The following is a 15,949-nucleotide window of genomic DNA, read 5'->3' on the forward strand; positions in this document are numbered from 1 at the left end:
ATACACACATATATATATATATATACACACACATATATATACACACATATATATACACACACATATATATACACATATATATACACATATATACACATATACACACATATACATATACACACATACATATACGCACATATACATATACACAAACATACATATACACAAACATACATATACACACACACACACACACACACACATACATATATATACACACACACACACACACACACACATACATATATACACACACACACACACACACACACACACACACACACACACACACACACACACACACACATATATACACACACACACACACACACATACATATACACACACACACACATACACACACACACACACACATACATATACACACACACACACACACACACACACACACACACACACACACACACACACACACACACACACACATACATATACACACACACACACACACACACACATACACACACACACACACACATACACACACACACACACACACACACACATACACATATATACATACATATACCAACAAATCCAAATGTCAGTTCAGTTCATCAGCCTACAACTAACCTCTTTCCTATTCAACATATCACTCAGTTACTCATTTACTGCTCTGTGGTGTCTAGTCTTATAACTAATGACTATTTGAGTTCATCTAAATGACTTGGTGGAGATAACTGTAAATACTGTATCTGTGGTTTATGATTTGCATAATTAAACTAACAAGACAGAAGACAGGAGGTGTGTAAAGACCCGACACTTCAGTTCAGGACCAAATCCCAGCACCATAGGAGAAATGTAATAATGTAATTGAATTAAAATGTTTAGAGGTGTGTTAATTTAAGGAAATCATAACATACACTCCACTACAGACTATAAAATAGCAGGTGTCACAGTATTACATCAATACAGGGCAGACAAAAAACCTCTCTGCTTCATGGAAATTAAAAAAAAACAAACATAACTTTTATGTTAGTTGGAAATGGATAGTGAACTGCAAAAAGTGACAAAATTTCATTGTTTTAACAGCTGAAATATTGTTGATGTTAAAATCAAATGATTAAAAAATAAGTTAAAAGCTTAATTAGTGTGAGGGTCCAGCTTCAATAATGCAGTGGTTCCAGAAAATATTCAGACCCCTGCTCTTCCTGCACACTTAATAGTATTGTAGATTTAATTGTAAATTAATAACATTGACATTTTTTCCTTTTCAATCTACACTCAAAACATGTCTTTAGAAATTTTTGCAAATTTATTTAAATGAAAAAGTGAAATCTCTCATTTACAAAAGTATTCAGACCCTTAATTCTGTACTTTGTAGAGGCCACTTTGGCAGAAATTACAGCTTTGAGTCTTCCTGGGTAAGTCTCTACAAGCATTGCACACCTGGATTTGGGCAGTTTATTCCATTCTTCCTGGCAGATTTTCCAATGTTCAGTCGAACTGGATGAGAAGCATCTGTGAACTGCTATCTTCAGGGCTCTCCAAAGGGGTTCTATGGGGTTGCTGGGCCACCCAACAGCAGTCAGAGACTTGTCCCCCACTTCAGCGATGTCTTGGCTGTATGCTTCGGGTCATTGTCGTGCTGAAAGGTGAACCGTTGCCCAAGTCTCAGGTCATGTGCACGCTGGAGCAGGTTTTCTTCAAGGACATCATTGTATCTGGCTGAATTCATCCTTCACTTAATTCTGACCAGTCTCCCTGTCCTTGCCTCTAAGAAGCACCCCCATAGCATCATCCTTCCACCACCATGCTTCACCATAGGGATGATATAAGCCACGTGATGAGCAGTGCCTGGTGTTCAGACATAGTGTTTGGAGTTCTGCCCAAAGGGTTAAATTTTTGTCCCATTAAACCAGATAATATTTTTATTCATGCACTCAGAGTCTTTATATGCCATTCGGCAAACTCCAAGCAGGCTGGTGTGCCACAGCAAAGAGTCAGAATACTTTTGTAAATGAGAGATTTCAGTTTTTGATTTCTAATAAATTTGCAAAAATAAAAACATGTCTAAAAACATGTTTTCGATTTGTCATTATGGGTTACTGTGGGTTGATTGTTGGGCTAAAATGGCAAATTTTATCCAGTTAAAATTAAATCTACAACACTATATTTTGTCCAAAATGTGAAGGGAACTGAATACTTTCTGGATCCACTGTACACCACAATGGGTCCTTTCTCAATTTGCTCTTGTACTATTATAGCTGCTGTTATTGTTTTTCCTCCATAGATATATTATTGTTTCCCTCTTTCTTTAATATTTTTTTGTTTCACTTTCATCTCTCTTCTCTCTCCTGCAGTGTGCTTGTCATTTCCAGTCAGCTAATTAATATAAAATATGAACAATCACCTAGTTTATACATAGTTATATATTCACTCAACTTATGATCAAAAATAAATGGACAAATCCTGACTGTTTTAGCATTTAATTCTCTGACTTGTTGCTATGAGAAGCTTTTATGCTTGAAAGTTTTCAGGTTGACTGAGGTGATGTTTTAAATCTGATTTGCTTAAAATCTAATTTAAACTATAAACAATGTTTTGATGTATGTAATGACATTGATCGTACAAAGATTGTTTAAAAGTAAAATCTAGATAATTGCGTTAACGCCAGCTTTATCATTCTAAAACAGCATTTCATTTGACAGCAGGCTCATCACGAGGTCTGTTCTGTGAGGAAATTTTAAAGCAGAAACCAGGTCCACAGCTAGAACATTTGGCCAATCAATATCAACATCAATGTGTTCATCGTCCGGCAGATATTCATTAATTACACAAGATCACATGTTGTTGTGTTGATGTGTACTTGCAACCACCATCACACTGGAAATCATTAGGTACTTACTCTCTTCAGGGGCACTGTGCTTCTGAACCAGTTGTAGTCAGGAGACACTTTAATCTCCTCCATCTGAGGACAAAGTCACAGACCAGACAGTCACGGACAGTCAGAGACAGAAGAACAGTCACAGACATAGCTTCAGAGGCAAACAGTCAGAGACATACAGACAGAGATTCACAGACACAGTCACAGACAGAGAGTCATAGTCAGAGACAGACATTCACAGACAGAAGCAGACAGTCACAGAGAGAGGCAGAGAGTCACAGACAAGAGTTATAGTCAGGGACAGACAGTCACAGACAGAGAGTCACAGTAGGCGACAGAGACAGACAGTCAGGCAGGGAGTAAAGAGGAAAGAAATAATGGAGTAACACTGATCCACCTGTTAATGCCACAGTAAAACAAACCTCTGACTCGACAAATATCACAGCTAATGTGTTAACTGTTAGTGAACATCTGCTACTCACAGATTCCGGTGAGGACTCGGTGATTAAATATATTTGTCGTGTATAATTAAGATTTAACAGTGCTGTTACCGTGCTGCCTGTGGATGTTAGTCACCGTGTCAAGAGGATTTTATCCATATCTCGGAACCATTTTCTCCGGCTGCTGCTGCCTGGTCATATGACTCCTGTTTCACACACTTCCGCAAAGCTTTTGACACCGCCCACCGAGCTACAATAGAATAAATAAATTAATTAAAAATAAATAAATAAATAAAAATAAAACACACACACTTCTTCTGTACTTCTGTCTTTTTGAGGACACTAATTGACAGAATGCATTGCCTAGCCCCTTAACCTAACCTTAAATAGCACAACTAAATGCCTAACCCCAACCCTTACCTTAACTCTTACCTAAACCTAGTTCCAACACTAACCCTAAAACCAAGTCTTAACCCTCAAACAGTCCTTTGAAGGTGTGTCAGAAAGTGAGGTCCAGCCAAAATGTCTTCACTTTCCGAAAATGTCCTTACTCCAATGGTCTAAAACTCAAACTGGTACAAGTTCTCAAACACACACACACGGTCTCCTGTTTATCTACAGTCAGTGATATCAGGGCCACACACCGACTAACGGTAGCCCGTTACAATGTTATTAACTGTAATTGTGTCTCTGTGATCTGTACTTACTGCCTGTTGTCCATATACACACTGTGTATATATGTGCGCGTGAGTGAGTGAGTGAGTGAGTGTCCGTTTTCTTCGGATTAGGCAACCAGTGTATCAGGGCTTTACCGCCTCCCTGTGCTCCGGAGTGTGGTGCATCGATTCTATCTGATAAAAATCAAAGAAGCGTCTCTGTGTTTGATGGGACTACATCAACAGTGTCTCTCTGTAGACCTTGCTTTACTGGCCTGTGCGCCTCCTCATTTCACTTCAGACCTCCCTGTGTAGGTGAAGTGACACCATGTTGTGTAACTCTGGAGAGAACCTGTAACACTTTAAAAAGAATAATATTGAATAGAAGGAATCGCCAGCTCTTGAGTCCAAAAGAGAATCAGAGTAGATTAAACTATTTCCTGGTTTATTCTCCTCTATTGCAGCGCCAAGACCACTGCAGCCTCTCCAATGAGAAAACTCCCAGATCATTTAGTGTTTGCTATATTGCAGCCACCTCTCTGTCAGCTACTGAAAAACTAACCCCTCTTGTCTGATGTTCTGGATCTTTTGAGCCATCAGTGATGGACTTTCTCTGCCTGCCTGAGCTCCAGCAGGGACATGTCTGTCATAGGTGTTCACAGTAGTAGTCCCTGCAGGTTCCCCTCTGTATTTCATATCTCAGCTCATCTAAAACAAGCTGTTCTCACACTTATCAACGTGTTTGCGACTGCAGGGCTGTTTGTGAACATTTCGTTCCTCTAGGTGAAGAATCGTCTCAACATGACCTGCTTATTCATATCGCTGTTTGATCCTAATATTAGCCATATCAGGTTTCTGTTCATCTGTGCAGGAGTGTCTCATCCTTCAATATAAAACAGTCTCTTTCATTTCTCTACTGAGGAGCAGTTGTAATCCATAACCGACTTTTACTGATGGCTGACCACCAATGATCTGATATTTATTTTTATTCTGTTAATATTACATGACTTACAGTATGCCGGTTGCCTACAGTAGGCCCACATTAAATTGAGGAACTTGGAATTAACTGGGAAACACTGTCAAGACCGTGAGTAAGATCATCTGTCTACAGTGGCAGACAACTCACACCAAAATCTAAATCCATCATATCAAACCAAACCATCCTCTCCTTAAGGAACCTTACCTCCTCCCGTCTGTTTGGAGATACAGGTTTCAAAAAAGGATCCGCAACAGGTTCAAGATTTCATTTATGCCGTGTGCAACACATACTTCCAACACAGTTTAACACTTTCTTCTCTTTTTTATTTCTTTCTTTTTTTCTTATCTTTATTGCTTTGGTCATACAGCTTGTATTTTATTTTCTATTAGTTGTTCAACTAATTACTATGTGACTTGAGTTGAGGCACACTCTTGCACAAAATCTGAGTCATGATACTTACAATTCCTTTGATCATTTTCAGGATATATTTTCATTGCGCATACTGCAAGTAACCATGTTGTTATTCATTATGTCCCTGTATACATGATCTCTAAATAGCACTGTGACAGTCTAGCTTGCCTAGGACTACAAATAGACGTGATTGTGAGGAAAAGATGTATTGAGAAAAGAAAAGTCTTTGTTTGTGTTTTGTGATTGATACTGAAATCTTATATGCTTTTTTACACTATTTGGAGAGGTTTTATATATGATATATGTGTATGATATCTGAGAGATTTGCAAGCAACTCTCTGGGTATTGTGGTGCAAATTAACAGTAGTGGCAGAAGTATAAAGAGTATTCAGATCCTTTACTTAAGTAAAAGTGGCGAAACAAAAATGTAAAAACACTTCATTACAAGTAAAGGTCCTGCAGTCAAAAGTATTTTCAACAAAATATACCTAAAGTATCAGACGTACAAGTACTCATTATGGCTCCTATCAGTATTATATTTAACATATTCAATATAACTTAATTATTATCACTGATGCATTACTGTGTGAGGAGCTTTTTACTGTTGTAGCAGTCAGAGTTACAGCTAGTTTTCACTACATACTGTGGTTTATAGATCCCCTCCAGTGATGTTTTAAAACTTATACAAATACTATACTTGGAATATTACTTGTGTTTTTTGTGCTTTTCCACAAAAAGTTCAATTAACAAACTAAAAATTCTTAAAATGACATATACTCCTTCTCCCTCATTGAAAACCCCAGAATATGAGTAGACACCAGCTGATTCAGGTCCAGGTTAGTGGTGACACTGTTCCAGGTCCAGATTGCAGAAGATATTTCACTCTGTTTCACCTCAGTGTGACAGATGCAGAATTACTGAAGGCACTGGTTCTGTCACAAACTGACATGATGCTGGTTGGACAATTCTGTCTGGTATTCTCAGGTGTATGGCAAAGACATTAAGTTTATCAGCTGTTCAGAGTTTCCCTTACACCTACCTAAAACAATTTGATGTTTGATTTATCGCAACCAAGAGATTAATTTTTTTGGGGGGCATTTTTATGCCTTCATTTGATGGGATAAGGAAAGTGAAGGCAGACAAGAAATGTGGTAAAGGGATTAGGGTAATGATATGCAGCAATTGGTCCAGCTGGCCAGGAGTTCAACCAGGGACTCGCTGCTCAGGTTCCCGGGTATTTACTCCCATGTGGTATGCACTCTAACCACTTGGCTATCGGGTGGCAACAATAAATCCTCAAGGTTTCAAAGGTGGACGGCTGAAATGTTTTCCTTCAGACAGACAAAAGCTACTGAGGTTCACCAGAACCAGCTTCATTTTTCGTTGCCCACCTAGACACCCTCAAGGCTGGAGCAAGTGACTGAACTTGGCTTCTTCAGACACACTATGGAGCACTTTCAGTCTGTACTCCCTTAGGCAACCCCAAACCATTTCTAAAAAAACCTTTATTTTTCTTTTCTTGTCCTTTCTTTCCTTTTTTTGTTTTTCTTTGTTTGTTTTGTAATAATGTAACACTCTATAGGATAATGTTATCACTATGCAAATGTACAAGAGTGCCAGTGATTGGTTGTTTTACCCTCATATAATAAATTTGCAAAAAAAAAATAATCTGAAATTCTGTTTTCATTTTGTCAGTATGGGGTGTTAAGTGTAGATTGATGAGAGAAAAAAAAAAGAATTTAAACCAATTTGGCATAAGGCTGCAACATAACATAATGTGAAAAAAGTGTATCCCAGTAAGTAAGTCATATTAAGAAAAGGATAACAGCCAATTTGTCCATATAAACCACAGAGCTATTGACAATAATATTAGCCCTGCAGTGGAGAGAGGAGAAGGAAATAAATAATGCCACTGCACCTGATAGCTACTTCAGTACTTACTTAGCTATTCAAACATAAAATCTGGCACATCATCATTTATGACAGGTATTATCAATGAAATATTCCTTATAATGTACATATATCTACGTGCTTCCTTTGGGTTCCAACTCATGTTGGTGTGGAGGGAAATGAGCAGGTGGATATTCTGGTCAAACAAACACTCAGAATTAAGGAAGTAGACCTACAGGTCCTGTTAAGCAAACCTGAAGCTAAGACACTCATTAGGAGATATGCAAAATCAGTATGGAGGAGCAGGAGTATTGGGATGACAATGAAACGGGAATACATTTCTACATTATAGAAAGACATGTTGATGCTGGGAAGATGGAGGGAAGGAAATTAAGACAAAAAATATCATCACCCATCAGAGAATAGGTAATACCGGACTCAACCATACATTATATAAAACAGACAATCACCCAACTGGAAAATGCACACATTGTTGCCAATAAGAAACAGTCGAACATGTACTACTTGATAGATGAAATACAGTTTTAAAAGAAATCACCTTCTTCAGCCATTAAGTTAGGCGAAATACCATGACTTTTCATTGTCATGTCTCATGGGGAAAACAGTAGGTGATATTATTAAGTTTAAAAAAAAACGATTTAGCTAAAAGAATCTTTTTTTTTTTTTTTTATAATCTCCTGTTCCACACTCCAGTCCAGTCGGTGGCGGTAATCTTGTTTGCCAACCGCCGATAAACACCGAGGAAGAAGAAGAAGAAGAAGAAGACGAAGAAGAAGAAGAAGAAGAAGAAGAAGAAGAAGAAGAAGAAGAAGAAGTAGTAGTAGTAGTAGTAGTAGATGTTGTTCGTTTGTGTTGTGCAGAAGGTTTCCTAGAGATTCGGTTTACCCGACATGGACAATACATATCAATACCGGGCTCCGTCAGAAAAGCAACAGCCTGCTGTCTATACTGACGGGTTTCTGGAGACCCCGTACAACACTAACAGGCCTCCTCCGAACAGCGCGGATCCTGAACCGACACAGTGGGCTCCTTCATCGGGACCGACACAGACAGACCACGCTGCTCCTCGGTGGACTCCTCCACCGGGATATGTCAGTCACCAAGTCTACGGACTCAGTTTCCCCGCACCGTCTTCCAGAGTGGGGGGTTTTAGGGGGCCTCGATTGGCCCCTCCGTATGGATTTGATCTCTGCGTCCCTCCGCCTCCTTTCGGCTGTCCTTCACCGGGACACTTCCCGATCACAGTGCCCTCCGCTCCAGTAAACACATGTAGCAACCTCGCGCAGCTTAGAGCCGGTCCTCACCCCCCCGAGGATGACTTTCAACAGGTGTCAGACTTCGTTAAGAACCGGCAGAAGGAATATGCGGACTTACATGAGGCTGGGGCTAAGTTCGGCGGCCCGCACTTTACTCCTCCTCTTGGTCAAGACCCCCACTGGAGACCAGGAACAACAACAGCACAGCCTGAGGATGATGCCGCCTTTCAAAGGAGGCGGGATGCACACTGGCTCAGACAGTTCTTGCAAAGCAGGGGTAAAGTGTCGAAGAGCCCGCACACCCAAAAGCAGCGGTCGCACCAAAGCTGTGTCCCTGCCCTGAGAGAGGCTCTGTACGGGGCAGCTCAGCTCATCTCAGCGCTGGAAAAGTCCTGTCAAACTCTGAAACACAACGTGGAAAATGACTGTGTGTGGACTGACTCCTATCTGACTGTTTTAACTATGAAGAGAGCACTCCAGGAAACAGTGAAACTCCTTAGCGACGGAGAGTGGTTAAATATATTAAAAGCTAAACTGAGCCGTGTCGGGAAGAGGAGGGCCCGGAGATGGAGAACCAGCAAACTGCTGCAGCTGGAGGAGAAACACAAACAGGAACATATATCTGAGAGAGAGGCTGCTATAGACACATGGAGGATAAAGCAGATACATGAAGTAGAGGAGAGGAAGAAGGTAAGATCACTTGTCATCACAGGATTCAGAGATGTTGGTACTTAAGGGCAGAAGAACTCTACAACAAGCTGATGAGCAAACTTAGACATGTTATCACCTTATAAAGTTATTATTATGGTTAATGAGTTAGTAAACAAATGCCTGTTTACAGAGCCAACAGACACAAAGAGCAATATCAGCATTCCGTTGTCCTCCTGGCAAATGTCTAATGAAAGTCCATTATTCACTCTGCTTTTAGGTCAGGTCTGGTCTCTACTGGCCACACCTGAGGATGTGCACAGGGTAGAAAACTCAATACCAAAGGCTAATTATGAGAACATTTTCACTGCTGAACAATGAAGAAACTTGTTGGTGAACAGTAAAATGACTTTTAAATTAGTATGTCGTGCTCGACCTTTTCTATTCATTACTTTTGGTGGTGTACAGGGTCTTCAGAAAGCCACCAGTACAGACAGCAGGCTGCAGCTTTTCTGATGGAGCCCGGTATTACCCATTTTATCAAATGTATTTTGTAGTTGTACTGGATTAAAATCCTGTAATTTAAAAACAAATGGGTTCTTGTTGATGTAGACATGATGATGATGACTCACAGTTATTAGTCATTCTGTTACAAAGAGAAGATAAGGAGAGAGCAGCAGAGGAGAATAATAAATGCCAGGTCTGTACGTGTTTGTGTACCAGGAGCAGGAGCTGAAGCTGGCTGCAGACTCAGTTCTCTGTGAAGTAAGGAAGAAACAGGCAGACGTGAAGAGGATGCAGGACATCCTAAGATCTCTGGAGAAACTACGCAGGCTGAGGAAAGAGGCAGCATCCAGGAAAGGTGAGAGGAACCTATGTCCCTTTCTCATAATATTGCAGGCTTCATCTTATCTATTAAAGTGATTGAGAGACAGAGAGTTAAAATGTTATGATATGGTGAGAAGAGAGTGTTTTTGCTCTCTCTCTGGCTGCATCTCTGGTGGATTTTAAGATTTATTTTGCTGTTGAAGCTTTAATGAATTACCATGGTGGGTTTGAGGGACGCTTTCCTCCTTTTCTCACAGTGAATCCACTGCTGTTTTAAAAAATCTGATTGAGCACATTGATGACAGGAAGTTACATTAGAATTCTCATTTAATTTACTCTTGGTTCACATGCCGTATGTAAAGAGTTTTACTGGCTGCATGAAGGAAATTTAAAAATACATGGAGAGACTGGTGATCATATTACTACTGCAAGAGTTTTTTAACCTCTTCCGTTAAATTGGTTCTTTTACAGTTTCTCATGCTTTATAAAACAGATTTTATTTTCTTTGTGCATCTGAGATAAAGACTGAGATAATACTTTTATCACAGTGATGTCAGAAGGCAGAACAAGATGCACATTAATCTCTCCCTCTCTGCATGTTTCACCTTGTGCTGTCTTGAAATTAATAAACAAAAATGTTTCAGGTCTGACATTCAGATTACCATCATGACTTTTACATTAGACCAACTGTTAATTCAGTCATGAGACCAACATGTTAAATTTCCATCAGATTAAAGTTAAGGGGTACAAAACTGAAATGGGCTTTAGGATGAGCATGTGAGTCCACAGTAACATGGAGAGATCCCTCGAGTGTAGCAGCCTGGTGAACAGGTGAAGACGTGTCTCTGTGTGTCTCTGTGTGTCAGGTATTGTCACAGCAAAGGACTGTGATGAGGTGTTCAGCAGTCGACTGGAGCAGCTGAGGAGTGTGATGAAGAGGAGGACAGCGGTTTACTCAGCTGAGGAGAAAGCTCTGATGGTGATGCTGGAAGGAGAGCAGGAGGAGGAGAGGAGGAGAGAGCAGGAGAGACGAGTGCAGAAGGAGAGAGAGAGACAGCTTCAGAGGAAACACAGAGTGGATGCCATGCTGTTTGGAGGTAACGCCATAGTGTAAAAACAGTATGATTGAGTCAAATATGTATGTGTGTGTGTGTTTTTTATGATATTGTTTTTAATTATTTTTCCCTGTTTGTTTCCCAGATCAGCTTCCTGTTGATTCTATCCTGCAGCCATTCAGCGAATATTACAACCAGGCACAACACTCACTGCAAGCTTTAATACAAATCAGGTTAGGCATGTCAAGTCAGTGTTATTTATACAGCCCTATATGACAAATCACAAATTTGCCTCAAGTGGAATTTTTAAAAACCTTTTAATACAGAAAAAAATAGGTTAATCTTTTGTAGAAGTGAACAGAGGTGAAATGTTGAAGATTAAATGTTATTAATCCACTCTGATGTTGTTCGGTTGTACTGAAGTCATCTCTCTGTATTCAGCCTGCGGGTTGTAGCTGGGATGTGACTTGTCAAACAACAAGTGTTGTAGGATGCACCATTGTAAAAATGTCTCCACCAGAGTGCTGTTGTCTGTATCGTGAGCAATGTTAGTCTAACCTATAAAAGTCCAACAGACGGAAGGTGAAAACACTCAGTTGCTTAATTTAGTCATTAAAGCTAATTATGAGAGAATCTTCTGTAACATTGGCACGATCTGGTGAATGTTTTTAGAATGACACAGTAGCTGACAGCACCAGGCCAGTCACACAGCAGATACTCTATTTAGATCTGTCATAGCAGGTAAAACACAGGTGTTACTTATGACCGTAACAATGACTCTGTGTCCCAGTAAATCATGACAGCAATTGAGTTTCTGTCCGCCTGTTTTTTTTGAGCATTTTCAAATTGTGCAAAAACACTTGAGCGGAAACACTTGAAATGGAAAAAAAATGTAGATCAGTGTTAAAGTTTTTCTTCTTGTCTGAGGTGTAACAGTAGTTGTGTGGATAAAAGCCAATGTGAAACAGACTTATTGAATAAATGAAGCATGTGACTTCAATGTCAATGGTTCCTTCCTTCCAACATCAGATCTGTGTGGAGACTGGAACCTTCCTCACATTAATACATGAAACAAACAGAAATGCCATCATGTTTTCCACATGGTTTTCCATCATTTGAGATTAACTGGAGTTCTTTCAATGACCTCATCACATTGTGTCCTCTTATGCAGTGGTTTACTGGCAGCTACTGGAGAAATAGCTCCACCAACTGTGTATCTCCACCAACCACTCAACTCATATTCACACAACAGGAGTGGATGGAAACAAGATTTCAGTCACATTTTACTTTGGACCATTTTCTGGAAATTCAGTTAAAAGTTTCCATCCCCTCATACCTTGCCTAATGTGACAGTGAACCAGCATGAACAAAACCAGGACCCTGAAACTGAATTCAGACTTCATTAGTTTGATTATTGTCACCTGTGACTTTCCTGCTGTCACGTGTCAACATCTGTTTAGTGAAAATGGCTGACACGCACCCTTGCTACCACGTAGAGAATGAAATAAAGATAGAATAACTTGTCTGGACTGTATTGTGTTTTTCTTTCAGGAGAGAGTGGGACGTGTTTATGGTTGCTGCAGATCATCCCGATGGTTCTTGGGTTCCTCAGAGCTGGATCCTGCCAGACCCCCCGTCAGACCAGGACTGGGCATCTGCTCTGCATGCTGCTGACACTGACTGAGACAGACTGACTCGTTGTATGTATTGTCAACTAGAGTCTGAAATAAAACTCTAAGCTGTCAATCTATTAATCAGTCAATCAGGAATTTGTGGACTGCCTGTTAGTATAAACTGAGCTGAAGAGGACATGAAAATAAGACAGTTGTCCTGTCAGTGTACTAGAAATCTCAGGTGGACCAGTTTCTATACTCAACACACAGATTACATGTATTTATTTACTGACTCTCCCAGGAGAGGACAGGAGAACAAGCTCTTTTCTTTTCTCAGTTTCAATTTCAGATACTTCCAGATCAATTTCAGAGAGAAATCTACTGAGATTAGTATCTGAAATTGTGCCTGAATTTAAAATTTAAAATTGTATTTACATCCATCATCTTTCTTTGGCTTTTTTATTCTCCTGCTCAGAGCTGTTCCTCCAGAGGTCTGCAGTAGGGTGAGGAGAATAAAACTCAATGTTCATGTAATGACATTCACATGTATAAAAAGCTCTAGTGATGGACATCAAGTACCTGGTAAAGTGCAGAGTCAACAGAAACTGAGTTGAGACCTTTTAACAGTGACATTTTATAGTGATAAATTCTCTCACACAAAACTCAATCGATTCATACATTGTTGTTTCACAGATGAACATGATAACTTTGGTTCTGCTTTCATTAGTTTTGGAAAAGTTGAATACATCTCCAGCTCTTATTTCTCATATTTATTAATGTATTTCATCTGTTTTTCTGTTTGTTTTCTTTTTTCATAGGATTGAGATGTTATGATTCTCTGAATCAGCAGAAAATAGAACAGAAAAAGGAAATAACGGCATACATTTATTTACCCACAGATGTATTGTTATTTCTGGAGTGGAGTTTTTAAGTACATTTTTCATTTTGATTCGCTATATGTTTAATAGAAAAGGCTGCAGTGCAAGAGTGTAGAACGACATACTGTTTGATTATTCTGAGAGTCTTAGCAAACGTGAAGTTTGTCATAATGGTGGGGGCAGTATATCAATCTGTACACACACTGACATATATTGGACACAAGTCCAATATTTGGTCTCTATCAAATCTTGAGGGAAATATGTGGTTCTTTAGATACTAAATGCACCACTGTGTTTACCAGCTAGTCTCTAACTGTGTCTGTGTGCTGTTTGCTGCTGAGCAGCTAGTGGAAAGTGGCTTTTTACAGCTTTTTCTCTGAAAACAGCTGCTGCTGTGGCCGAAAATGATGACGTGAGAGTGAACCAGAACAGTAAAGTTGAGGGCCAGACAGGTAACTGAACAAAACAGTGTGTAAAGCCAAGGGGAGCTGTAAATTCAGCTAATAATTCTCTGTAGGTTCATTACAACCACAGGCATCGTTCACATTGTCGAAATTATTTGATCCATTGCTAGTATAAAAATATTGATTGTTGCAGCTTTAGAAAAGCTGCAACAATCAATATTTGGATGTCAGAGGGTCCCAACAAAACTTTCATCTTGTGGGAACTCTAATTATGCAAAACCATACATTAATGAAAAGTATCGTGTTGGTCAAGGAAAAACCAAGTGAAGAGTGTCACAAGATGAAAGGTCATGAAATCAGTAGAATCGTCAGAAGTCAGGAATATTCACAACAGATGTGATAAAAATCTTCCCTGTTCAGGAGTTACAGGATTTTCATCCAAGTATTAAAAATAATCCTTATACAGTTAGGTCCATAACTATTTGTACAGTGAACCAATTTTTGTAATTTTGCCTACTTACTCTACCACAATTTAAAAAGAAACTGTCACGATATGATTGAAGTGTAGTGTAACAAAAACATGGCACTAACCGTTTAGGAATGACAGCCATTTTTATACATAGTCCCTCATTCTCAGAGGCTGAAAAGTAATTGGACAAACCGACACAATTATAAATATAAGGATTATTTTTAATACTTGAATGAAAATCCCTTGCAGTCAATGACTGCCTGAAGTCTTGAACTCATGGAAATCACCCAATAATGATTTTCCTACCTTAAGATGCTTTACCAGGCCTTCACTGCAACCGCCTTCAATCACTGCTTGTTTATGAGTCTTTTTGTCCTCAGTTTTGTCTTCAGTATGTGAAAAGCATGCTCAGTTGGGTTGAGGTCAGGTGACTGACTTGGCCATTGAAGAATATTCCATTTCTTTGCCTTGAGAGCCTCTTGGGTTGCTTTCGTAATAATTTTTAGGTCATTACCCATCTGTACTGTGAAGCAGTGTCTTATAAGTTTTGCACCATTTCGCTGAATCTGAGAGAATAGTGTAGCCCTATACACTGTCAGCAGTCACATCATCAATAAACACCCAGTGACCCAGTTCCATTGGCAGTCATACATGCCCATGCCATACCACGGCCTCCTCCATGTTTGACAGATGATTTGGTATGCTTTGGATCATGAGCCATTCCTTTCCTTCTATTTAACTCTCCTCTCATCATTCTGGTACAAGTTAACCTTGGTTTCATCCTGTCAAGGGGTATTCATCACCAAGGAAAGAATTCTGTGATCATCCACTGTAGTTGTCTTCTACAGTCTTCCAGGCCTTTTGGTGTCGCTGAGCTCGCCAGTGGATTCAATCTTTTTAACCAAATTGTTGATGTGGCCACTCGTTAAGTTTCTGCTATCTGTCTGATATGTTTGTTTTGTTTTTTCAGCCTCCTTCATTTGCAGTGACACCACTTCGACTGCATATTGAGAGTTCACATGAACAGCTACCAAATGCAAATTCTACAGTTTGAATCATTTCTACACCTTTTATCTGCTTAATTTGTCATGAAATAACGAGGGAACAGGCCACACCTGGCCATGAAACTGTCAGTCAATTGTCAAATTACTTTTGAGCCTCTGAAAATGAGGGACTATGTATAAAAATGGCTGTAATTCCTAAACTGTTAATGCAATTTTGTTTGTTAAACCCCTTGAATAAAAGCTGAAAGTTTACACTTCAATCACATCTTGATGGCTTAATTTCAACTACATCGTAGTGGTGTACAGGCAATTAAGAAAATTGTGGACCTAACTATAAATATGGATCTAACTGTATTTATAATGATGTTGGTTTGTCCAATTTTCCTTTTTGCCTCTGAAAAAGAGGGACTATATATAAAAATGGCTGTAATTCCTAAACGGGTAATGTGATATTTTTGATAACACCCCTCAACTGTATCAAGGTTGACATCATATTTTATATACAGTATGTATACTGAGGCACTCAGAGTACTGTTGAACAAAAAGTAG

At 39.4% G+C, this 15,949-nt stretch overlaps 2 protein-coding genes across 7 annotated transcripts in view; one reads left to right on the forward strand and one right to left on the reverse strand.

Moving 5' to 3' along the window:
• The window catches only part of spg21 (SPG21 abhydrolase domain containing, maspardin), a 24,567-nt gene extending 20,500 nt beyond the window's left edge, over window positions 1-4,067 (reverse strand). For 2 of the 5 annotated variants that reach the window (XM_040128409.1, XM_040128377.1), the window contains exons 1-3: window positions 3,996-4,067; window positions 3,400-3,538; window positions 2,870-2,932 (exon numbers count right to left, since the gene is read on the reverse strand). In XM_040128409.1, the coding sequence (XP_039984343.1) occupies window positions 2,870-2,932 (63 nt within the window). In that variant the 5' untranslated portion in view covers window positions 3,400-3,538; window positions 3,996-4,067. The other 3 variants (XM_040128400.1, XM_040128392.1, XM_040128385.1) reach the window with 3 other exon arrangements.
• Window positions 4,068-7,996: 3,929 nt separating this feature from the next.
• On the forward strand, window positions 7,997-15,558 carry pdcd7 (programmed cell death 7). Of its 2 annotated transcripts, XM_040133297.1 has the most exons (6): window positions 7,997-9,191; window positions 9,873-10,011; window positions 10,844-11,074; window positions 11,178-11,265; window positions 12,584-12,732; window positions 15,367-15,558. In XM_040133297.1, exons 1-5 carry the CDS (start codon window positions 8,136-8,138, stop codon window positions 12,714-12,716), a joined length of 1,647 nt encoding a protein of 548 aa, XP_039989231.1. In that variant the 5' UTR covers window positions 7,997-8,135; the 3' UTR covers window positions 12,717-12,732; window positions 15,367-15,558. The 2 variants fall into 2 exon arrangements, with proteins under 2 accessions (XP_039989231.1, XP_039989222.1); XM_040133288.1 differs by having other exon boundaries at window positions 12,584-15,558.
• Window positions 15,559-15,949: the final 391 nt, after the last annotated feature.

This window comes from Xiphias gladius, chromosome 1, assembly GCF_016859285.1.
Source record: "Xiphias gladius isolate SHS-SW01 ecotype Sanya breed wild chromosome 1, ASM1685928v1, whole genome shotgun sequence".
Lineage (NCBI taxonomy): Eukaryota > Metazoa > Chordata > Actinopteri > Istiophoriformes > Xiphiidae > Xiphias > Xiphias gladius.